This window comes from Malurus melanocephalus, unplaced genomic scaffold, assembly GCF_030028575.1.
Source record: "Malurus melanocephalus ecotype Western Australia unplaced genomic scaffold, MMel_1.1 scaffold_509, whole genome shotgun sequence".
Classification (NCBI taxonomy): domain Eukaryota; kingdom Metazoa; phylum Chordata; class Aves; order Passeriformes; family Maluridae; genus Malurus; species Malurus melanocephalus.
In genome coordinates this window covers 470,683-494,455 of record NW_026623741.1, presented here as the reverse complement: position 1 = coordinate 494,455, position 23,773 = coordinate 470,683, and the positions used below count along the sequence as shown (strand labels likewise).

The following is a 23,773-nucleotide window of genomic DNA, read 5'->3' as shown; positions in this document are numbered from 1 at the left end:
CAGGCCTGGGTGCTTCTCTTGGTTGGTTTTACTCCCAGGAATGCCAGGATCTGCTCCTGGTGAGAGTGCAGGTACCCAGCAGGATCCAGCCTCTGCTCATCCTGGTGAACCTGAACCATCCCACCCGTGTGCATGGCAATCCCTCTCCACCAAACCATTCTTTATCCTCCCAATTTGACTTTCCAGGGAGGGTCAGGTGGTGGAAGGACACCTCCAGGGAGTGATGGGCTCTTACCGGCAGCAGCCAGCTCTCGTCCAAGAAGCTGCAATTCTGCAAACAAAGGAGTGTTAGCAAGGAAGGGGCTGGGGCCCCGCCTTGGCAGCCCTGTGCTGGTCACCACCCCACTGATTCACCTGCAGGTCCAGGGAGAAATCCATCTCTGTCAGCACCAGCAGCAGCGAGAGGAAAGGCTCTGCAGAGGGATGGGGATGGAGAGGCAGTGTCACCGCCAGGTTCCTGGCAGCCACAGCCTCACAGGGACACGGCAGAGGACAGAATAAAGCCATTTTCAGTGTAACTAATGAGCCCTGGGAGCGAGGCCTTGAGAGCATCCCAGCACCACAGCAGCCAGGCTGCTGCTGGAGGCTCATCCCAGGTTTTGCTGCTGGCACGGGTGCAGCTTGCTACCTGTTTTCCCCAAATTCAGATCAAAGCTTGCAGCAAATGCTCTCTGTTTGTCCCCCTGGAAGCACAGCCAAGCTGCCCAGGCTCTTCTGCAGCAGCCTTGCAATCACAGGGCCAGGCCTGCAATCTGCTCCTGCACCAGCAGCACGGGTGATTTATAAACCATCGATGCACAGGTTTAACGTGGGGTTATTTATCATAATCAAAAGATTAAAGGCTTCCACCCTTTCCTGGCCCCCCAAGGAGCTCGGCTGTGGGTGGATGGAGTGCTGCAGCCTGTCAAGGCAATGCAGCCATTTAAACCCCCCGTGTGACCCCTGAGCCCAGGCCCATCTGACACAGCCTCCCCTCAAAGCCAGAGCAGGTCTGCTTAAACCAGAATCCTTGGTACAAAGGAATAACAGGGAAGAAGAAATTCCCCTATGCCACACCACTAAAGCCAACCATAGATGGATTCAAACCCTGTTTTAATATTTACACCTATTTTTTCCCCCACCCATCACTGCAGCAGCGTATTTAGATTCCAGCACTAAGTTTGGATTAGAAAAATCACAGTGGACTCTTTCCCCCTCCCCTGCAGCAGTGCAGTGCCACAACACCGGGCTGCATCCCGCCTCGGGTGAGCCACCATCTTACCCCGGAGATCTTCACTGCCGAGGATGGAGCTCTCTGGATCGTAGAACTGAAACACAGCGAAGCGGCACCAATGATGGCCCCGTTCCGCAGCCCATCGCCCGTGGGCAGCTGCTGTCCCCAGTGCCGCACCTCCAGGAGCCGGGGGCTCTGTGCCAGCTGCCTCACGGCCACCGCCAGCACCTTCCCTTGCAGGGCCAAGCGCACAAAGTGCCGCCCCCGGCCCTGCGCCGTCCGYGTCCGCTCACAGCCCGCGGYTCTCCGGATGCTGGCGGAGAGAGGGCTCGGCCTGTTTGGGGAGAGGGGAGGCAGCTTTAGCAACACACGGGAGTGTCCTCCCTGCGCCTGGGGTCTTTGGGATGAGCATGTCGCGACAGGCACCACCACAGCTCAGATTGTCACCCCATCCAGCTCGGGGACACTCACCTGCCGCCGGTGCCCGTGGGGAGCTGCTCCAGCCAGTGCCAGTAATCCCGTCTGCGGAAGCCCCAGGCCGGTTCTGCGGGAGGAAGGGAATGCCAAGGAATGCACGCACTCCCTTCCCTGCTCCGAGGGCCCCGGGACCTGCCACCCCCTCCCGGGCACGGAGGGTCACTCACGTCGGAGCCCCTTGCGCAGGATGCTCTCCAGCAGCTGGCACAGCGACACGAGGTGCGGCGAGGTGTCCGTGCAGGGCCCGCCGCCGTCCCGCAGCCGCAGCACCGCTCCTGCGGGCACAGAGAGGGCAGCGGCACCCGTGGGTGCCCAGCCGGGAGAAGGGGAGGGGGCACACCCAGGGGACAGCTCTGCACGGCCCCGAGGGGTCCGGCACGACCCGGCCCTCCCCGTCTGGCGGCTCTGGGCAGGAGCTCGGGTGAACCTCCCCGCGGCCACGGCCGGGCTGGCCAGGGGAGCCCCGCCGTCCGTCCGGTCAGACCGGTACCGGTGCGCGGCCGAGCGCTGCTGGAAGGGGCCAGGCTCACCTTTAAGGGCGCTCAGCAGCGGCTCTTTCCTGGCCATGGGCTCGTTCTCCCCCGGGCCGGGACCGAGACGGCGGCTGGACGGGAACGGGGAACCGGGAACGGGGAACGGGGAACCGGGAACGGGGAACGGGAACGGGGAACGGGGAACCGGGAACGGGGAACGGGGAACGGGAACTGGGAACGGGGAACGGGAAACGGGAACGGGAAACAGGAACGGGAAACAGGAACGGGGAGCCGAGAACCGGGAACGGGGAACGGGAAACCGGGAACGGGGAACGGGAAACGGGAACGGGAAACCGGGAACCGGGAACCGGGAACCGGGAACGGGGAACAGGAAACGGGGAGCCGGGAACGGGGAACGGGAAACGGGGAGCCGGGAACGGGGAGCCGAGAACTGGGAACGGGGAACGGGGAACGGGGAACGGGGAGCCGGGAACCGGGGAACGGGGAACCGGGAACAGGGAACCGGGAACAGGGAACCGGGAATGGGCCCCGCCCCAGGAGCGGAGCGGAGCAGCCCGGCCCCACGGGCGGGGGAAACTTCACTCACACACAGGTGTACGTGTACTTAAACTGAAAGCGCAAACACGGATGTGCACGGGTGTAACGCAGAGACACATATACACATTTATCTGCACAGATGTAACAGTTCCATACATTGTACCGGCAAAACCCGCATCTGTGAGACACCCGGTCAAACAGACGCACATTTACACGTGTGTTAGGGCAGGCTTTGGCATGTGGGTGTATGTGTTATAAAGCCTCGGTGCGGGCCCTGCCGCGGGTACACACGGGGTGCGTGTGGGCGAGTGCTCGCCCCATCCGTAGGGATGGCCAAACACGAACAGCGATTCCGAGAACGGCGCGAAGGGGCAGTGAGGGACCCGGGGGTGGTGCGAGACACGGGAACGGTGCGGAAAACGGGAACCGTACGGGACCTGGGGGCGGTGCGGAACACGGGAACCGTACGGGACCGGGGGCGGTGCGGGACCGGGGGCGGTGCGGGCTCCATCAGGGGCGGTGCGGAACACGGGAACAGTGTGGGCTGACCGGGGGCGGTGCGGAACACGGGAGCGGTACGGGCTGACCGGGGGCGGTGCGAGACCTGGGGGCGGTACGGGCTGACCGGGGGCGGTGCGGGACGCTCGAGGGAGGTGCGGGATCCATCGGGGGCGGTGCAGCTCGGCCATGGCGGAGCCGGTGGATCCCGGTTCGTCCCCGCTGCTGGCGGCCGCTCGCCGGGCGCACGAAGCGGCTTTCGGGGGTGCGGCGGTGCTGGCGGCGTGGGCCCCCGGCCGGGTCAACCTCATCGGGGAGCACACAGACTACAACGGCGGCTTCGTGCTGCCCATGGTAAGGGCCGTGCTCCGTCGCTCCGCCCCGGGCTCTCGCCGGGTCACCCTTCCGGGTCCTCCTGGCCACCGCCTTCCCACCCCCGTCCCAGGATGTCCCCTCCAGGACACCCCACCCCGGACCTTGAGGGATCCTCCAGGATCTCCCTTTCACCGTTCTGCCCCCGGGATCCCCTGCCCAGGACCAGGGGGTTCGGAGCAAGACCCGCTGCTGCCCCCTCTACAGACCAACTCCTCACTCGCTTCAGGGCGAATGTGATTCCTTTTCCCCAACCTCCTCTCCAAAGAGCCTTTTTTTTCCTGACCCCGTCAAACAACTTCCCAGCGGGCGAGGTTTTGGGGGCAGAGATGCTTCAAACAGCAGGAGCTTCCTGCTTCTTCCGCGCTCCTTTGGCTCAGCGAGGAAGTCCCCACTGAGCCCTAAATCAAGCCTATATCTAATTACTGTGAGGCCGAGGAGCGTGGGAGCGGGGCAGCTGAGTTCCCTGGCAGGCAAGAAAACTTCCTGAAGCCTCTCCCGTCCCTGCCGCGGTCCCCGCTCCCCCGGAGCCCAAAAAGCGGCACCTGGGGCCGGGCTGGGGGCTCAGACACAGCATTCAGTGGGAGACTGACCCTGTGTGTCAGTGAATAGCCAGGAAATTTCATTCYGTGCCAAGCCAGAGTGTGCAGTGGGGGTTCTGCGGGGTTAAGGAGAACGCTTGGTGCTCCGGCTTTGGGCTGAAGCAGCCACCGCTGTCCCCTGCCACCCCTGGGGATGTTCCAAGGGATGCCGCGGGATCTGAGCCCACCTTCCCCACCCCAGGCCCTGCATCTGGGCACGGTGCTGGTGGGATCCCCCACGCAGGACGGGACCATCACCATCGTCACCACCTCGGCGCAGGCGGAYGAGCCCCGCAGGGTGCAGTTCCCGGCTCCCCGCCCCGGCAGCCCCCTGAGCCCGGGGCTGCCCTGCTGGGCCAACTACGTGAAGGGAGCCATCCAGCACTACCGGGGTAAGGCCGGGCTGCGGCTGGAACAGAGCCCGCTTGCTGGGACTGGTGCTCAGAGCCGCCTTTGGGAGCGCTCCGGGGCTCTTCCAGGGCCGGTGCGATCCTGCAGCTCTGCCGGGACCGGGCTCCAGCAGAGTCAGCKCAGCCCCAAATGTCCCTGTGCTCGGGGGATGCCACGCTCTGCTGTGGTCACGCTGTGTTCTGAAATGTTGGGCAGGGGCTCGCTGTAAACTGTGGGGCACACCCAGCCCTGCAGGAGCCCATGGCCCCGCTCCTCCGTTCTCTTCCCGCAGGTGGCCCCGTGCCSGGTTTCAGCGCTGTCATAGCCAGTGACATCCCCCTGGGCGGGGGCCTGTCCAGCTCGGCCGCTCTGGAGGTGGCCACTTACACCTTCCTGCAGCAGCTYTGCCCCGGTAAGGCAGCAGCCAGTCCTGGGCCCTGGCATCTGTTTCCAGGTGGGAGCTGGGATGAGGGGGTGCTCTCAGCAAGATCCCATTGGGGAAATGCTGCTGTGGAGTGGGGCACAATTGCCCACTGCAGCCAGAGCTGGCACTGCCAGCCTGCGTGGCTTGTTTGGCTCATCCAGCCTGACCTGCCCAGAGCTCTAAAATCCATGGGTCACGCCTGGGGCTGACCAGGATGGTGAGAGGATATTCCCTTGGGAGCATCTGCTCCCCAGCCTCAAGTCCCCAGAAATGGAGATATTTGAGACACCAGTGTCGAATTGTCACATCCAGCTGGATCTGGGGACCCAGGCTGGCACGGCTGCYATGCAGTGGTGCAGGAGCCAGCCCTGCACCTGCAAAACCCCATTCCACGGGAAAACAACCCTTYACTTCTGTGTTTGCTCCCCCTGCTCCAGGGCAAGGGACCAGGATCCYGGATCTGCTAACCCCTGTGTCTCTGCTGTGGCACAGATGACGGGGATTTGGTRGCCAAGGCGCTGGCGTGCCAGAAAGCGGAGCACACGTTTGCTGGGATGCCCTGCGGGATCATGGACCAGTTCATATCCGTGATGGGCAAGGAAGGCCAYGCACTGCTCATCGACTGCAGGTCAGGGCTGAGCGCTGAGCTCCCTGTGCTGTGCCCTCCTTGGGCAGCTGGGGCCGAGCTGGTCCTGTGGCCATGAAATAAGGCTGGGAGAGCAGGGAGGGGTTAACCTTTGAACCCAGCCCAACGCTTCATCATGGGGATGGGGCTGCCTGCATTTTAAATCCTCCTTGTCTTGATTCCTCCTCCTGTAACCTTTCTGCCTCTTGCCTGAGCTGTCTTTCCTGTGGTCATTTTGGAATTAAGGGAATGAATAGTTGGGACTGTGGAACTCGTAGCTGGGAGGGTGTGAGATGCCTGTGTGAAATCCTAAACCACCTGGACTTTGCCTCTGTGGTTCAGGAGCCGCCTGCCACGTGGCCTCACTCAGGTGTCCAAGGRCCAGGGAGGGCAGGGGGGACRGGCACATGGCTGARCTCTCCCTGCAGGTCCCTGGAGACYGTCCTTGTCCCGCTGACCGATGCCAGCCTGGCCGTGCTCATCACCAACTCCAACGTGCGGCACACACTGACGGGCAGCGAGTACCCCACGCGCCGGAGGCAGTGCGAGGAGGCAGCGGCGGCTCTTGGCAAGGCCAGCCTGAGGGATGCCACCCTGGCCGAGCTGGAAGGTGGGGACAGTCCCTCCCTGGGCTCTGGCTGCTCCTTGGGGCATCAGGAGCCTGTGGGACAGTCCCCAGTTCAGGCAGTGGGTGCTCACGCTGTGTGGGAGTGGCTGCACGCAGAGGAGCTTTGGCCCAGGGTGGTGGCAGCGTGCAGCCGTGCTCCCCCAGCAGCACCCACAGACAGGGAGGATTTGCTGCAGGGACACAAATGTCCCCACAGGGGCCAGGGGGCGGCTGGGGGACGAGGTGTTCCGGAGGGCCAGGCACGTCATCGGCGAGACAGCGCGCACAGCCCAGGCAGCGCAGGCGCTGCAGCACAGGGACTACAGGATGTTCGGGAGGCTGATGGTGGAGAGCCACAACTCCCTCAGGTGAGGATGGCCGAGGGATGCTCACAGCCTTCCTCACGTGTCCCTGCACTTGCAGGCAGGGCTGGGCTGGGATCTGCATCATCTGGCACTGCTGTGACGGCAGTGACTGCACCAGGACACAGATTTCAGCTGTCACAGCGGCTGGGTCAGGGTGCAGGGCAGGGCAGAGCACTGTCTCCTCTCTCCAGGGATGACTATGAGGTGAGCTGCCCCGAGCTGGACGAGCTGGTGGCAGCAGCCCTGGAAGTGGATGGGGTTTATGGCAGCAGGATGACCGGGGGAGGCTTYGGAGGCTGCACGGTGACGCTGCTGGAAGCTGGGGCTGCAGAGAGAGCCCAGAAACACATCCAGGTACRGGGCAGAAAAGCACAAAAAAGAGACAAAGAGCCCAAGGGAACACTCAGGAGCACTGTTGAAGTGTCACAGCTGAGCCATTGGGGGTTGGTGGAGCCCAGGCAGAGGTAGCCCCAAGGCTGTTGATGGCACTGAGCTCTTGCAGTCAGTGCCAGTCACAAGGCCATGCCCCAGGAACTCGCTGCATTGAGAAAGGGAGTCAAAAGGTGCTGGGGGAGCTTCAAAAGGCTAAATCCATCTACAGAAAAGTGATCTGAGCTCAGCATGGACATTGCTGAGCTTGACATGCACAGTTACATCCCAGGAAAGATCTCAGTGCCATCCCATATTCCCTAAATCAGCACCTGGGTGTGCACAGGCTCCTGGAAACGCCAGCAGAACAGGGGTGTCCTGACACCGAGGCACAGCATTGCTTTGCTGCTCTCTGAGGTCATGGTGCACCCTCTGAATATCTGGGGGGGGGGTGGTTAGAAGGGGCAGAGGATGATCTGAAAAGAGGAGAGACTGAAAGGGCTGTGTCTGACACAGGTGGGAGAGAGGGAACATGATCAGGAGTTACAGTGCAGTGAGGGGTGGAGGTGGAGTGTAGAGTGACCAGCTGGACCTTGCTCCCCATCTCTGGCATCCCCCACCCCAGAACCCCAGCCRTGACTGCTGCTCTTGTTTTTCAGGAGAAATACAGTGGCACAGCCACCTTCTACCTCACCAAGCCCTCGGCAGGGGCAAAGGCTCTGCCCCTGTAGAGGAGTGACCACCTCACCTGGGAACCTTGGGCTGGCATTGCCTCCCTCCCAGAGGCTTTCCCAAGGGAACCAGTGTGGCCATCTGCATCATTTGCCTAATAAATGCAAAACATTTGCACAGTGGTYCTGTGCCCACCTGAGCCAAAATCACTGGGGATTGTTTCTCAGAGGAGACTGGTTTAACTCCAGTTTGCACTCCCAGGRTGTGGGGGCAGCAGAGCTGTGGTCACAGGAGGGGATGGCAGTGAGGGAGCAGCAGGCACTGACACTTGGCACAAGTTCCTGTGTGGGAATCTGCCTCTGGCACAGGCCCTGCCTCTGCTGCAGATGGAGGATATTGCAGTGGRGAGGGATTTTTWWAAWTTWMYTYYWAAAAAAAAAAWWAAAMKAAAGAGGCAGAATATAGAGAAAATATTTATTGAGTGCAAGAAGAAGCCATCTGATCACAGACCTGATCTAGATCCACCCTGGAAAGGCTGGAACAGCACCAGCCTCCAACAACCAGATGGAATTAAAAACCACAGGCCTGGGTTAGTGCATGTGCAGAGGGATGGCCTGAGTCCCTGGAGAGCARCTGCTGGGCCACGCTCTGCTCTTGGATCAGGATCATCTTTGGTTAAAATGCTTGGAAAACTCCCTTTCTAGGCAGTTCTCGGTGTTTTACCCTGGAGAACAAAGCCCAGGGAAGGGATCAGAGAAAAACCCCAGCCCCAGGTGAGATGGGAATAGGGAGGGAGGCAGGGTCATGCTACTGGCACTTGCTCAGGAGAAACAAGTGCTTCTCAAAGGTACAGGAAAACCACAGGGCTGGTGAAGGATCCCTTGAGCCACATTTAAAGCTGATCCAGCTCCATCCACAATGCTGGAGGCTCCTGTGGGCTTGATTCACCCACATTCATGGTTGGCTGGAAGATGTACAGTTCCTCACCAACTGTGAAAGAAAAAGCCTGGAGAGGGGAGGGAACTGTTGGTGGTAAGCTCTTCTTCAGAATCCAAAAGAAAAAAAAAGAAATTAAAAAAAAAAACCAATAAAAAGCATCAAGGTCCATTGTAAGATCAAAGCAGGCTGCTGATGCTGCCAGGGGGCCCAGGCAGCTGCTGTTTWGGTTGGAAGCTCCAACCCAGGGGCAGCTGCTGYTCCAGGCAGGCTCCTGGCAGGCTCCTCGCCTGCTCCCATGCAGCTGGAACATGCCAGGGAAACCTTGCACTGCTTGGCAGCACTGAGCCCGATTATTCTCCCTGGTAGAGGGCAGGAACACGCCAGGGATCTGCCCAGTGCTGGGAAATGAAGCCCAGCAGGCTCTCAGCTCAGTCAGCCCCATGGGAGGGGTGCTGAAGCTGGGGCTGGAGGAGTCTCAGGGGTGCTCAGGATGGTGGGAGCACCTGCTGTCCCAGGCTTGYTCTTCCTTTGCATTTGCTGATGGATCACAGGTCCCTTTATGGACGTTGTTGCTGGGCAAAAAATCTTTAAAAAGATACCCAACATCATCTCCCWCTCTCCAATCATCTGTGTGAGGAATCCCAGCACAGTTCCCATCTCRCCTGCTGGGGCCATCCCCATCCTTGGCCCCCCTTGCTCCCAGCCCTTCTGTGTCCACGGGGATGCTCTGCAGTGAGTGGATCTGGCCCCTTGCAATTTTCTGCTGGAGTCCCTGGTGCTGGAGGACACAAGGCCCAAGGCAGAGCCCCCCAGATCATCCCCCAGGGTTCAAGGGGCCTTTGGATCAAGCCCTTAACTCATTTCTTCCAGTTGTTCATGTTCCTSAGCAGCCACAACCCCAGTGTAGCCTCCACATTCAGCACAGATCTCATCCACCTCGATATTTTTTTTTATAAAATAATAAAATACATTTATATATATATTTATATATATACTATGAAAACTGTACAATGTTGTATGCAAAAATAAAAAAGCAYCAGAGGCCATCAAGTGACGCAACACAAACAGAAGGTTATTCTTGGCTATCGTGGTACCAAATGCCAGCAGTGAAGGACAAACACAAATAGATGCAGCAAGAAAGCACAGGTTACCCCAAAACCCTGCCTTGCAGCTCTCATAAAAAAAACCCAAACTGAACAAAACAACCATCTCCAGAGGACAGGCAAGCTGCCAGAGAGCCTGGAGCAAAGATGGGAAYGGTGACCCTCTATAAATCAGGATTTTGACATCTGAGATCCTCTCAAAACTGAGAACCTGAGAATGAATCATTCTGTTCCATTTACCTGGGGAGGCTGGAGCCATGCAGACACCCCAGTTTCAGCCCTGAAGGATGAGCTTACACACCCAGAGAAGTGCAGAGCTTGGAGTGCCACGGAGGGTCTGTGCCCACAGGAGGAGCTGCCCAGGCACCGCCTGGATGAAGCACTCTTGGGTTGTTCCATCAAATCCTGCCATCCRACCCCAAAAGTCCCGCTGGAGCTCAGCCTGGCCTGGCTCAGGCCTCGTAGAACTGCCTGTCCAGGTGCTGGGTGAGGGTCCCGCTGGCCATCACAGTGCGGCTCACGAACTCCTGGGTCAGGGTGCTGCTGGAGCTCTCCAGGCGCTGGGTGCTCACCAGCATCCCGTCTGCAAGGGGAACACACCGAGKGTGGGGTCACGGGGGCTGCTCTGCCTCCTGACCCCGGGCAGTTTGTCACAAACACCGCTTTCTGTGATGGAAAACCTCTCCACCCCCAGTGATTCAGTGCTTTGCTGTCACTCAATACGAGGGATCCCCTAACAGCTCCCAAACTGTCCGTGTGGAAGCACAAACCTGTGAGCTCAGGTGGGACAGCACAGGACAACTACACTCATGTGATTAAAGATGTTTGTCCTGCTGCCCTGTTCTTTTTCTGCTCTGAAGAGATCAACCAGATCTCATTTTTTCTGCTCTGAAGAGATCAAACCTTGCAGGAAGAGCTGTGATCTGATCTCTAGTGATAGTGCTGGAGCAGTCTGGCGTTCAGCATTCCCTCCAGGACTGGGCAGCATGGGTGGACATGACTGCAGCTGACCCCATGGCAAAGCAAGGACACGGTGCAGGAAAGGGGCTGACCCTCTCCATCAATCCCACCCAATGGACCCTCCTCCCCTGCCTTTGGCACTTGAGGTAAAAGCAGCCTCAGCCCTTTGGATGAGCAGAATTATCCTTTTTTTTTTTTTTCCTGAGGGCTTCAAAGCAACCCTGAGTCCGTACCTGTGAAGTGGGGATCCAGAGAGGARTGGCTGATGCTGGTTTTGGTGGTGTATTCGGTGGGGAATTTGTAAACTTCTTCTCTCATGTACTGCTGTCCTCCAAACTGGGAGAAAGCACCTGGGGAGAAGGAAAAGGGGCGAGTCAGCCAAGAAATGGCAGGGAGCTTCCAGCTGTGAGCACCAGCAGGCTCTGGAGGTTCCCAGAGCCAGGTTCAGGAGGAACTGGGAGGACTGGGAAGGTCTCACGCCTGGGCAGTGAGGAACAATCTCATGCTTGGGTGTTTGTACAACCAGGCAGAAGTTTCACCAAAAATTAAACARGGGCAGGTTCTCCCTCATCCAGGGCTCTGGGACTGGGACACTGCTCAGCAGGCACAGCCCTGTTCTCATGGAAAACCTCAAATCTGTGTCCTTCACAGAGCACRGGGTCACCACCAGAGCTGGAAGGGRCCTGCAGGAGTTGTGCTCCCTGCTCTGAGAGGTTTCTCTCTGCACCCCTACAAAGCAGGGCACCGCACCTCTGTCCTGAGATTCAATGGTGATGAGGCCCTCCCTCTCSGGCCCGAAGCCCTGCGTGGTGTTGGCTTGCACTTTGAACTTGTACGGGACATTCTCGCTCAGGTGGGGCACGGTCAGCGTGGTCTCCAGGTTGTCTCCTTCCACGTAGATGGTCCTGGGCTCCCCTAATCCATACAGACATGGAGTGGTGAAGACAGAARCAGTGATGGTGCCTCCAAACACCCCCCACTGCAGCAATAAGTAAAGCCTTATAAAACAAGGGTTAGTTACCATTATAAAACTCTTGCTCTCTCCTGTTACTTTGGCTAACCAGGGAAGGATTCTGGGAATGAATCAGCTAAACTAGAGGTGAAAAACAAATTGCATAACCCTGGAAAACAAGTGATAGAGCCTGTGAGAGCTCACACCGTGTTTGATGGCTGGTTCTGACCATTAGTCATTTCTGGTGTGACTTATGGTGGTTGGGTAAAACACTTTGCTGTCCTTCACAAGAATGTAAACCCATAACAACTAATGATTGTTAAAAACCCTGTTTTTTGCAATAAACCAATTCCTCTTTCCACGTGCCCCGGGGATCCATGTTGTTTCTCATTGCCACACCTCCCCATCCCTCATTCTGTTGCCTTGGCTGTCCCTGATCTTTGTACACCCCCGGGGCTGTAGGATCTCACCCAACCCTACCAAGGGTTGAGATAACCCTGTTTTACCACAGTGGGGAACCTCAACACCCAACCTCCCCCAGGTTTTGTGTCCACAGGCCCTTCCTCTTCCCAGCCCATTTTTTACACCAGCCCATGCAAATGGCACAAAAATCCAGGAGCCAGCAGCTCCCAGGCCTGGAATCAGCCTCGTGTCCCCACTTTTTCTGCACTGATGGAAGCAGAAAACTCTTTCACTGGTCCCAGCCAAAATGCAGCAGGTTGCTGCCTGAGCTGGAGGTATTTTGCGCTTTACACAGGGAGCTGGGCTGCCCCAGCCTGGTGCTGTACCTCCTCCGTGCAGCATCTCACAGGTGATCCTGTAGCCCAGGATGGGCCCATTGGGCTCACGGGGTCTCTCCCAGCTGAGGTGCAGAGAATCCGAGCTGAGGGCAGTGAAAACCAGCGGTCCAGGGGCACAGGGGGTGCTCAGAGTGAAGGGGGTACCTGCAAGGCCATGAGGGACGTGTCAGCAAAGGGAGCCTGGCAGGGATCTGCACACAGCATTTATGGACTGAGCTGGAAGCGCTCAGCGCTCTGGAGAAGCACCAGATGTGGGGAAGAAGGTCCTGTTCCAAGAGGAGAGGAAGGAAAGGAGAGCTCAGGATGTGGCAAGGAGAGAAAACAGCAAAGCCAGCACTGCAGGCAGCAGCAGAGACATCAGTGCCACCCTCCTGTCCCCAGCCACCTCACCTGGCACGGGACTGAGCGGGCTCTGCGGGTCCACCTGGGACTCGATGGTGATGACTCCCTCCCTCTCGGGCCCCCAGCCCTCCTCGCTCTGCGCCTTCACCTTGAAGATGTACGAGTGGTTGGGCAGCAGGTCCTCCACCACCACYGAGTTCTGGCTGGGGTTGGGGATGGTGATCCTGTGCACCTCTCCTGGGACACACAGCCAAGGGGACGTCAATACCACATTGCAGGCACAAAGACAGAGCCACAACTTTCACCTAAACTCGATCCTAAACTGCCTGGGAATGCCATCCAAGATCCCTCCCCAACCACCTCTGTCACACCTTGTCACCAACAGTGGCTAGCACAGTACAAGATAGTTCTTTGTAAAAAAAATAAAAATTTGGGATAAATAACAGCTTCTTGAAAACTCAAAGATTTTCAGATAAAAGAATTACATTTTCACTAATGCTGCCCTGAGATTCATGTAAAAATAATTTTCAGTTCAATCCTTCTTCCAAGTTGCATGTGTTGAAAAACCCTTCACAGAAGATGTTCGGGCTGATGGAGGGAATCAGTCAAAGGGGGTTTCTTTGGAGGAAAGGTGATTCTACAAGCAACCCCTGGAATTGTTCTCCCTCTAGGAGAAACAGGGAATGAAAGCTTTRGGGGAGCTGCAACATTTCCTGCATGGAAAGAAAAGGCTACACAAGAAGCAGATTTGGGATCCTGAATCCCAGAATGGYTGAGGTTGGAAGGCACCCCTGGAAGGGATCTGACCCAACCCCCCTTGCTCAGAGCAGGCTCATCCAGAGCCAGAAGAGCCAGAGCACACCCTCCACCACCCCAAACCCCCACCAAGCACCCCGTGCCTGCTCACTGACCTCCGTTGAGGAGCTGGTACTGGACACTGTAGCCCTGCACGTCCTTCTCRCAGCGCGGCTCCTGCCAGCTGACCTTGAGGGACGTGGGGCCCAGGGCAGAGAACACCAGGCGGGTGGGGGTGTCGGGGATACCCAGAGGTTTCCTGGAGTCTGAGGCAGAAAGGGAACATCAGGCTGGAGAATTGGGGCATGGGGGTTAAGGGAGCTGGGGGAGAGGAGGRGATGGCACACATAAACATGGGATGGTCCTGATGGTTTGGGGAGGACGTGGTGAGATGTCACCTCTGCAAGCTGAGCTGTCCTGAGGGGGCACTGGCTGGCTCTGCACAGCTACAGGGGTGTCCCATRGCCTTGGGGTGCCCAGCTTGGGTGGCACAAGTTAAGTTAAGCTCTATGGCCCTGTGTCAGAGAGCATGGAGCCGGTACCTGGCACTGGGTGTGACCCTCCTCACTCACTCCTGAACACCCTGTCCAGACTGCAGAAGCTTCACAGACCTCATCAGGTGTAGCTCAGACAAAACTGGCCCCAACCCACAGCTAAAGCATCCCAACATCTCCAGGCCCTGCTCATGTGGCCAGGGACCACATCTGGGTGCTCCTCAGCTCATCCCAGGGGTACACCAGGCTCACGGAGAGCACAGCAGCCTCCCAGGTGACACACGGGGGCTGAAGCCCCTCAGAGACAAGGAACTTGCAGAGGGACATCTCCTAAGGAGCACACGYTCTCCCCAAGAGTCCTCCAAAGGCCTGTGGAGTAACACTGAGAACAAGAAGCTCGTTAGGAATGAGAGAATGGGGACARTGGGTTGATCAGAGCATGGTGGCAGCAGTGGTGGCAGGTGTTAATCAGTCCAGGTGGGTTGGAACACAGCAGAATTCACCTGCAAATGGAAAGGTGATGTGATGGAGGCACAGCTGGGTCAGGAGGAAGATCAGCACACAGCAAGCCATGGACAGGGGGTTTAGGGTGGATGGGTGGTGGCTGGGCTGTTATGGGATGTGTGGCCAGGAGCAGACGCTGCACAAGCTGTACCTATGAACTTGCCCATCCCTGCAGGCAGGATTATAGAGTCCCGACAGCCAATGCTGGGGTAGTAACCCTTCACCTTGGCCCTGCTCCTCAAACCCATGTCCCGGGGCCGGGGCAGGGTCCTCCCAGCATCTTCATGGATGGGAGGGAGGAGCRTCCCCGGGGAATCTACAGAAGCAGTGCAAGAAGAAAGAGAAAAACACCATTGGAGACTCCAGAGCAGGGTCAGGCCAGGCTCCTGCACAGGTGAAATTGAARGCTCGAGTTTGAAGAACCTTTTAACCTCTTTTTGTCAGCACCAGCTGACACACATGGAACTGAAAGGCAACCACGTTGCTGGATAGAGTGAGGAGAGATGTGCTCTCCCTGGATCACTTCATGGTGTGAGGATGAGGATGGAGCTCCCTTCCCTGGGCACCCTGCACGTGAGGGTTGGGAACCCTTCCCAGACTGGTCTGGGAGCASAGAGGCCTTAGCAGAGCATCAGCAGTGAGGACATGGCCCTCCAGACCTGCAGCTCTCAGGCCYCCTTAGCTGTGAGCACACTCCTCACCCCAAAAGGACTTTAGGGCAGGGTCCCAAAACAGTCTTGGGCGTGGAAGGAAAGGACAGGTGCCATCACTGTGGTACTCACCGTGCCCCATCAGCATGGTGGAGTAGTCTCTGGTCAGCGAGGAGCTCCCCATCACCCTGTGCTCCTGGTGTGTGTGKGAGCTCAGCTGGTGGTAGCTGGTGTTGGCTGTCCTGGTCAGGGTGCCGCTGCCGCTGCCAGGGAAGGAGAAGTCCACCCGGCCGTTCAGCAAGTGCTCTGTGGGAGAGGGCACACGGTGAGGAATGGGGCTGTGGGCAAGGCTGCTGCTCCAGTTTCCATGGGAGGAAGCAGGAGGCATCACAGATGCCTTGGTGGCATCCCAGGTTCAGTCACACTGAAGGTGGCTCAGGAATGCTACACCTGGAACAAGCCACAGCACCCAACAGACAGTGCAGAAACGAAGAGGCAAAGAGTTCACCCTGCACCCAGCACCAGACACACCCCAGTGCCCAAGGTAACGCCAGACCTCGGCCCTGCTGGGGCACTGCCTCATGGCTCTCGCCACGCTCTCTCACATCTCCCCTTGATGCAAGCACAGGTTTATAATTTCAGATTTAAAAAGAAGGTGGAAGTAGGAAATCAGCCCATTGTGGAGGCAGTTTCTCCAGATCTCATTCTGGATCCCRTCTCAGCTGGATCTGAAAGGCAAACTCCACCCTGTTGCTCTGGTCCTCGACAAACAAATCCCCATCCCCTCGCAGCAGGCCAGGAGAGATCAGCCACCCATGAGAGTGTTTTCTGTTTAACAGTCCAGCAGATCTGCCCCAGAAGCTCGGGGCACTCAGTTAAAGTGAAGAACTGCCCTTGGAGGTGGCACTTTGCAGGCATCATCTGAGTTTGCTCCTGCCTCGAGGGTCCAGCCTTTGGTGGAAGCAGCTTGCTAGCAGGCTCCCAGGTCCGTGCCGAGACRGGGGTTACCTTGACACTCTTGTGAGCAGACACAGCAGGACAAGGTTTTGGAGCAGATGACACCAACACGAGGGTGGGCACACGAGGGGAGGAGGGGACACAGAGGCCATCTGCCGGCCCCTCGGCTGAACAGGACAGGACAGGACACTCAGTGCCCTAACAGAGCCGTCCTTCACCTGCTTGGGGCTGGGGTGTCCCGCTCCTCCTGGCTCTGCCGGGAGCCACAGCGCTGTCCTCCTCATGGAGGAGCCCCTCGGTGTCYGAGGAGAGGCGGCTGCTGCCAGACAGGCGGGGAATGGTTTCGGGTGGGAGCCTCCAGGTGATGCRGCGAAGGTCCAGGTCCTCTCCCAGCAGCGGCACAAATTTCCACCTGGAGCCTTTTGGGACAAGGCAAGCACTGGTGTTGGCACGGTGTGCAGGGGACAGGGTGGGCCACCCACCGCCTCTGTGCTGCTCGCTGGGGACGGAAAGGGACAAGCACTGCTGGGGACAATGCCTGTTCACAGCCAGGTGTGAGCTGAGGAGTTCGGGTGGAGCGACCTTCGTGGGACCAGCAGGTGGAGAATGGTGGCAGTGTGACCTGCAGGGGGTTCCTTGACCCCTGGACTGTTCTCCAGYCCCGTGTCCATCATGGCAAAAGGTGAGAGCCAAAGTCCCACCGCACRCCTGTCTCTGCATGAAGAGTCTGCCACGATTGTCCTCTGCTCAGGAGAGGTTCCATCACTCCTCAGTGTGTGCTCGGGGTGGTCAGGGTCTTGATGTTGCCATCACCTCGCTCTCTGGAAGGACCAGGACTCGCTCTTGGGTCCCAGGCCCCGGAGAACCCCCTCAGAGAAGATACTACAGCCACACCTCATCATTTCACTTACAGCCCATGTTCCCCTGTTTGTCCCAGCACAGGACCAGGGAGTGAGCCTCATTCAGAAAGTGCAGGGGTGGAGGAAGAGAGGCCAGGGCCTCCCCAGCACTGCTGAGCTCCCTCCTGTTGGCTTGGMCGAGACCCTGAGCACCCAAGGGATGCAGAGATCTGTGCCTTTGCCGGTGCTTCTCTGCTGACTGTAACTCTTGTGGTCCAGCCAAAGGGAAGATGAGCAGGGAGGGCCATGAAAAGCTCTTCTCCCACCCCACACTGAGATTTCTCTTTGCCTCAAGGTTAAAACAGAGGCACTGGTCTCATTTACGCTGTGACAAGCCAAGTGTTCCCATTTATGCAGCTACTGATCTTTGGAATGGTCGATCTCCACCATCTCCACAACCTGCATCTCCCCATCTCTAAGAGATGGAAAGCAGAAGTGAAGCTTATTGCTGAAAGCTGCTGTTGAGGAAAATGAATGTTGGAAATGACCTTTTCAAGCTCAGAGACACGAACCTGAATCATCAGAGACACTGGGCCGCTTGCTGCCGGCGGGAGAGCGGAGCACGTCTGTGCTGTACATCAGGTAGCTGTCGTAGTCCTCACCTCCCTCAGCATCGATGATGGGGACATCRGGGATGATGGGGACTGCAGGAGGGGTGGGAGGTGGCATTAGACGAGCAGCAAAAAGCTACACAAGCAGCAAAAAACCCCCCACAATGGTCAGGCTGGYTCTCAGCATCCCCTGGTGCAGCAGAGCGAACAGGAGATGGAGAAGCAGCTGGGGTGATGGGGAGCTGCCCCAGCACGGCTCCTGCCCCTCTGCTCCCTGCCCAGGCAGGCACTCACTGGACATGGGGCGCTTGGGCTGCGTGGCGAGGTTGATGGTGGCTTCTCTCTCGGGCCCCCAGCCCGCGCCGTTCCTGGCCTTCACCGTGTAGCGGTAGGGCTGCGACTCGCGCAGGTTCTCGATCAGCACCATGCGCTTCTTGGGGTCCTCCACCTGCACCTTCTTCATGGGCCCRATGGGTACTGCAAGGCAGGGGTACACCTGTCACCTGCCAGGCACGGGGCACCCACAACACCCTGCACTTTGGTGTCAGCTCACAGCCTGGCTCTGCTGGTRCGCTGAGAGCAAGTGCATCATCTCAGGGAAATTCCCAAAATGAACKCTGAAGTCAAGCCACAGCAGAGGTCTCCTGTACTAATAGCACTAATAGTACCTTCCTGGCACACCACCCCTTTATCTAGACCTGTGGACTAAGTTTTTGAGATGAAAAAGAACATAAAATGCTGTGGAAGTGAATGGCAACAGAGCATTGTGGCATTTGTGGGGTTAAATCCTGACTGGGGATTTCCCTGTGCTGACAGGGAAATCAAGAAGAGATTTTCCATCAAGAAGTGACCCCTCCAAATCCCAGTTCTCACAGAAACACATTTGGAGCTGTTCTGGCTCTGCTGCTGCTTGGGACCAGCCCAGCATGTAGGTGTATCCCAGCCCCTGAGCCTGGCTGGACTGTCCCCCACCCAAAAACCAGTTCTCACCATTGTCCTCGTTGACAGGGCCATAGCTGACTTCATAAGCTGTGATGTCCCCGTTGGTTTCTGCAGGCTCAGCCCAGCTCAGCTGGGTCACGGTGGACGACACCACGTTGAAAGCCAAGCGCCCGGGCTCGCTGGGCACTGGGAAGGCAAAAACAAAGGGTCACTGCGAGGTGGGAACCAGAGAGTGCCCAGAGCTCCCCASACCACAGCTGGCTGCASTGRRGGATGYTCAGTGCTTGACCCCATGACCACCAGAAGCTCAGGCCTGACTCCTGTGCTGGGTGCAGAGATACAAATGTGGCCCCACAGGGTGGGAAGGAAGCAGTAGGGTCACTCACCCTCCTCCAGCGTGCGGCAGCGGACGATGTCCGAGTAAACCCCTTCTCCCATGGCGTTGTAGGCACACACTTGCATCTCGTAGTCGCAGAAGGGGTAGAGGTTGCTCAGCTCTGCTGATGGGGTTTTGACATCCATGAGATGGGCTTCTGACTCAGGGTCTCCCTGGATCCAGTATTTCACCTGGCAAAGCAAGAGAAAGACAAGATTCCTTTAGATCCTCACATAACAGGTGAGAAATCCCTCGTCTCTTAGGAAATCTGCTCCTGGAAGGGCGTTGTGCCATCCCTCTGAAACGGGAGGCCAAGACAGTCTGGGCACTTCATAGTAAGTGATGGAAAGGGAGATGAACCCACAGGAATCTTGCTTGCAAATCCCTCATCCCCCAGAGACGGAGGGGATCAGAAGGGGTGAACCTGCTCCCCTTTTGGGATGTACTCAGATCCCTTTGGTACAAACGGCCGTGTCAAACACCTGCAGGAGGGCACCCACGCCTGCTGTGGGGTGACTCACCCCTTACCTTGTACCCCAGGGGTTTTCCTGGTGGAGGAATCCAGTTGAAGTTGATTTCCCTGGAGCTCAGGGCGCACGCATTGGGGTTGAGCGGKGCACTCAGGCGGCCTTTGGGGCTCTGGGGAACCTGGCCCAGGCCAGCCATCGAGGGGCCACCATCCACCAGCTCTGCAGACACAAGGAAGAAATGTCACATCAGTGCCAGTCCCTTCTTGGATRAAAAAAAAGGAAGTGTGTCTCTGAGCACTGCCCTGCCATGCTGTGATAAATACATTATTTATGTTATTGACCCACTTGATGGCAGTTTKCCTTGTCCAGCCACAGGAACCACTGTGCACTGCTCATGGCAAGATCCATCTCTCCTCTATTTTCATAGCTTTTCATTCAGATTCCCAAGGAAAAGGAATTTAGAATCCACTCTATTTCCCCACCCACTGACTATTCACACTCGTGCCTCTAGAGGGGGACCCAAACCTACCAGTCGGAGCTGGAATAGCCTCGCTGGGGCTTTTTGGACGAGGATGGAACTCCGTGCACCACACCGGGGTGGGCTGACCCGGGGAGAGGGTCCCACAGCCCCCGCTGCCACCRCCACCCTGGCTGGCAGCCCCTACCTGGGTCGGCGATGGTCACCGTGGTCTGGGGGTAGCGGCCGATCTTGGCTCCATACTTGGGGTGGAGGAGGTCCACGGCGAACTGCTTGAGCTGGCAGCTGTTCAGGAGCGTGTCGATCTCTGTCAGCTCCAGCAAGGGCACCTGCACCTCTTTGCGGGTCTCCCCGGGCTGGAAGACCAGCTCACCCTCCGTGAAGATGTAGTCCTGGAGGAGAGGGGAAAGAGGTGTTCGAGGTGAGGCTGGAGGGGGCTCTGGACAGCCTGGGGCAGTGGAAGGTGTCCCGCCCGTGGCAGGGGCATGCAATGAAATGAGCCTTAAGGTCCCTTCCAACTCAAACTGCTCAGCGATTTTGTGATCACAGTGTCCATGAGGAGGCTCCCAGAGAAATCCCCCTCATCCCCCAGTTCATCCCCATTTCCCTTCCAGTGCCTGCAGCTCCAGGGGCAGGCAGTGCCCTCTGCCTCAGGCATCCCCTCAGGTTCCTGAGGCACAGGGAGCAAGGGATGGAGCAGAGTATCAACCCTTGTTCTAACCTCGAGCCCTGGGTCCCCCCTCTCCCAGCCACATCCTGACCACCCCTCATCTGCAGCCCCAGAGCTGGCCCCTTCCCATCCCTGCATTCCCACCCCTTCCTGCCAGCCCAGGCCAGGAGCTCCACCCTCACCCTGCCATTCTTGGCAGTGAGGTCCCGGGTCCTGTAGGTCACTTGGGATTTGCCGTTGTCGATGATCTCGCGGAGGACAGGGATCTTGGCCAGCTTGTCGAAGCGGCTGTGGGAGTAGGCTGGCTGCAGGAAGGTGATGAGGCTGCTGGCTGCCAGGGGCGGGAGAGAAGGAATGTGTAGAGCAAACACACGAAGAATCACATCACAAACACTCAGGTGTCCTCCCTGAACAGGGTTCCTGTCACCCATGGGTGTGACCTGTGTGTGAAGTGTCACWGCATGGGCTGGAGACTTCCAGCTCCCAGTTTGTGCTCCCTGCTCCAAACAGCCTGGTGGGAGCAGAGGGGAAGCGCTGGGGATGTCAGCACAGTAACAGAAAAGAGGTTCTACCTCACTCCAGCTCTCTGTGGACTGGAGCAGCAGAGGAATGCACTCAGCCCTGGATCTGTCATGGAATTGGAAGCATCTAAACTTGAGATAGTCAAATGTTTCTGTCAGCAGGGATGATGACCCTCCTCTGATGTCTCAAAAGATGCTCCAGTTTAGACCCAGCTAACTCCAGAAGGGAATCACCAGGCAAGTCCCTGCTCTGTGAGCTGGRGGTGCTCAGAGACACAGACTGTGCCTTACAAACCACATCAGCCCGCGGGGACACGGGACACCCAAACACAAACTCCTGCCAGCAGCCCCAGCTCCTCACCTTGCTCTTTGATGATGGTGATGTTGACAACCCTGCGCCCAATCTTGGCAATGCCATTGGGGACCTCGAGGGCCTCCACCTGCAGCTGCTTCTCATCATCATCCTCCTCCCTGATGAAGAGCGGGACACGAACATCCACCAGCTCCACGGCCTCCTGGAACTCCACCATTCCCTGAGCATCTGGGAGAAGGGGCAAGGGCAAGGGTGAGAGGTGGGGAATAACCCCCTGTGCCCCAGCACCAGGCTCTGCTCCCTACCTTGGTCTGAGGTCACGGTGTAATAACCCGGTGCCACCTTCAGGTCATTGAAAGCCTCATGGGAAACGTGTTTTTCCACTGCTTTGATGATGTCTGCCTTGGCTGAGTAAGGGGCGGTGAGCACGGTGTCCACAATGGTGTGATCCTGCCTGGGAAAGGGCGAGGGAAAGGCAGGTGAGAGCTGAGAGCAGGTAACCCATCTCACACAGGGGCTGACAGTGAGTGTGTGGGGTGCTCAGCCACCCCACAGGTGTGTGTGTGCACAAAGAGGGTGAAGCTGCACCAGAGAATTGCAAACTCCTCTTACCTTTTCCCAGAATTGGGCTGTAACCTGGGGGAATAATAAAAAAAAAAAAACCAAATCAGAGTGACTAACACCTCTGGAGAGACAAAGTGCTGTGTGAATCACAGCCCTGGGCAGGTCTGAGCTGCAGCACTGCCCTGCGGGTGCCAACCCAGTCTGCAGAGCCCCAGCACATGTTCTCTCCTGCCCGGGTTTGCCAACACAATGAGGAACGTGCCCACAGGGCAGATTCACATCTGGATCAGCCCGTGAGGAGGGGACACCACTCCCTGCTCAGCACTGGCATCCCCAAATTCCTCCCAGCCCAGGCACTCCTAAGTTTCTGAAACTTTTGATGCCAGTGGGAATTCTCCCACGGGGCACCCTGCAACCTGGATTAGTTCCTGCTGCTCCAAAGCCAGACCCAGCTGAGATCTCCTCCAGAACTGGGTGGGCTCTGCTCTGCAGCCCTGGGTGSGTGAAGCACCACTCCAGGCTGGTCTGACAGACCACGCTCCCTCCCAGCATCCCAGATTTCACACCCCAGCCCTCTGGCCCGCTCYATCAGCAGCAGTGTCCTGGGGGAACCCTGCCCTGCAGGAGTGTCTCCCCCACTGACCCACCTGAACTTGGTCTGCTGGACCTTGTGGCAGCCAGGAATGTGCTTGAAGACCTCGTTCAGCTGCAGGAGCAAGAGGGGCTCTCACAGTGTGTCCCTCACTGAACAGGATGTGCTCAGCGAGCAAACAGGAGCCCTCTGGCCACCCCAGACCCTCCTCCCTCGACCTCCCACACCGAAGTTTCTTCCCAGAACATAGCAAGAGGCTGCACACTGAAGCCAAACAGGAGCTTCAGATCACATGCCCCAAAGCAAACCCAAAATCTCAACGAGATGCTTTGCTAATTCTTACAACTGCAACCTTGAAAAACTGTGCTTTCTCCCAGAAGAAGAACCATTTCTCCTTCCTTTCCAGAGCTGTGTGGGTTCCCAGGGAAGGGGCACTGCCCAGCCCTCCGTGTGGCTGTCCCCAAGGCCACCCCTCGCCCCCCTGGTGCCCACGCTCGTACGTTCTCCTCCACTTCTTTGCGCAGCTGCTCGCACTCGCGGGTGTCGGGTTTCAYCAGGCTCTGCGTGAAGAGCCGGGCCAGGCGCAGGGACAGCCCGTAGGGAACTGGGAAGAAAAATTCCCACATCAAACTCCTTCCTTCCTGCTTAGAGGAACAGTCCACCCCAAAGCTGAAAGCACGGGGGCACACGCCGTGCTCCGTGTCCAGACCCTGTGTCACCAACACCCAAACCCACAGCACCGGCAGGGAAAGCCCTCTGAGAACCGGAGGGAGAAAAGGGGCCAGATCCAGAGAAGGAAACAGCGTCCGGTGAAGGCTCTGGACTGATGAGGAAGCGAAATCAAAGCTGGGTCACTGAGCTCATGGGACAGAGACACACACAGGGCACATCAGGAGGACCCCAAGGGCTGGACACAGCCGTGCTGCTCAGCTTCCCCCAGGGTAACGCTCTGGGGCCACCACCAAGGCTTTGGGTCCTTCACGGCACCCGCGGCGTCTCCCCTGTCCCGTCCCTCGCAAGTGGCACTCACCGAGCTCCTTGGGGTTGGTGGCAGCGGGGGAAGGGACGCTCTGCTTGTGCACGTTGTTGTGGATCCTCCAGCGCACGGTGTCGCGGCCCTTGAGGGAGCCGCTGCGCACCAGAGGCGTGTCCAGGTGGTCRGAGGACATGAGGCTCTGGCGCAGCATGTAGTGATCCTCCTTGAAGCCAACGGTGCGACCTGCAGGGCCGGGGGTGCAGTCAGAGCCTGGCTACAGCGCCAGCCACCGGCTTCCCAA

The 23,773-nt window shown here is 58.1% G+C and overlaps 3 protein-coding genes across 3 annotated transcripts in view; 1 reads left to right on the top strand and 2 right to left on the bottom strand.

The window, feature by feature from the left end:
- Window positions 1-9: 9 nt before the first annotated feature.
- On the bottom strand, window positions 10-2,426 carry LOC130582601 (uncharacterized). Its single transcript, XM_057381417.1, has 7 exons — window positions 2,221-2,426; window positions 1,858-1,965; window positions 1,685-1,757; window positions 1,391-1,547; window positions 1,262-1,307; window positions 355-413; window positions 10-271 (listed from the first exon to the last, which is right to left on the bottom strand). Exons 1-7 carry the CDS (start codon window positions 2,255-2,257, stop codon window positions 29-31), a joined length of 723 nt encoding a protein of 240 aa, XP_057237400.1. The 5' UTR covers window positions 2,258-2,426; the 3' UTR covers window positions 10-28.
- A 912-nt stretch (window positions 2,427-3,338) lies between these two features.
- Window positions 3,339-8,027, top strand: GALK1 (galactokinase 1). The gene is made up of 8 exons (XM_057381418.1): window positions 3,339-3,573; window positions 4,375-4,564; window positions 4,855-4,974; window positions 5,479-5,614; window positions 6,040-6,221; window positions 6,436-6,586; window positions 6,775-6,937; window positions 7,612-8,027. The coding sequence occupies exons 1-8, from the start codon at window positions 3,409-3,411 to the stop codon at window positions 7,681-7,683; spliced, it is 1,179 nt and encodes a 392-aa protein (XP_057237401.1). The 5' UTR covers window positions 3,339-3,408; the 3' UTR covers window positions 7,684-8,027.
- A 671-nt stretch (window positions 8,028-8,698) lies between these two features.
- Window positions 8,699-23,773, bottom strand: part of ITGB4 (integrin subunit beta 4) — a 31,619-nt gene continuing 16,544 nt past the window's right edge. The window contains exons 18-39 of the mRNA XM_057381420.1: window positions 23,527-23,746; window positions 22,997-23,100; window positions 22,552-22,610; window positions 21,953-21,976; window positions 21,646-21,794; window positions 21,389-21,568; window positions 20,689-20,837; window positions 20,024-20,228; window positions 19,417-19,577; window positions 18,899-19,079; window positions 18,561-18,698; window positions 17,865-18,047; window positions 17,532-17,663; window positions 16,339-16,539; window positions 15,296-15,469; window positions 14,665-14,829; window positions 13,632-13,781; window positions 12,769-12,957; window positions 12,367-12,522; window positions 11,377-11,541; window positions 10,860-10,976; window positions 8,699-10,249 (exon numbers count right to left, since the gene is read on the bottom strand). Coding sequence (XP_057237403.1) covers window positions 10,119-10,249; window positions 10,860-10,976; window positions 11,377-11,541; window positions 12,367-12,522; window positions 12,769-12,957; window positions 13,632-13,781; window positions 14,665-14,829; window positions 15,296-15,469; window positions 16,339-16,539; window positions 17,532-17,663; window positions 17,865-18,047; window positions 18,561-18,698; window positions 18,899-19,079; window positions 19,417-19,577; window positions 20,024-20,228; window positions 20,689-20,837; window positions 21,389-21,568; window positions 21,646-21,794; window positions 21,953-21,976; window positions 22,552-22,610; window positions 22,997-23,100; window positions 23,527-23,746 — 3,333 coding nt within the window. The 3' untranslated portion in view covers window positions 8,699-10,118. The remainder of the gene's footprint in view (window positions 10,250-10,859; window positions 10,977-11,376; window positions 11,542-12,366; window positions 12,523-12,768; window positions 12,958-13,631; window positions 13,782-14,664; window positions 14,830-15,295; window positions 15,470-16,338; window positions 16,540-17,531; window positions 17,664-17,864; window positions 18,048-18,560; window positions 18,699-18,898; window positions 19,080-19,416; window positions 19,578-20,023; window positions 20,229-20,688; window positions 20,838-21,388; window positions 21,569-21,645; window positions 21,795-21,952; window positions 21,977-22,551; window positions 22,611-22,996; window positions 23,101-23,526; window positions 23,747-23,773) is intronic.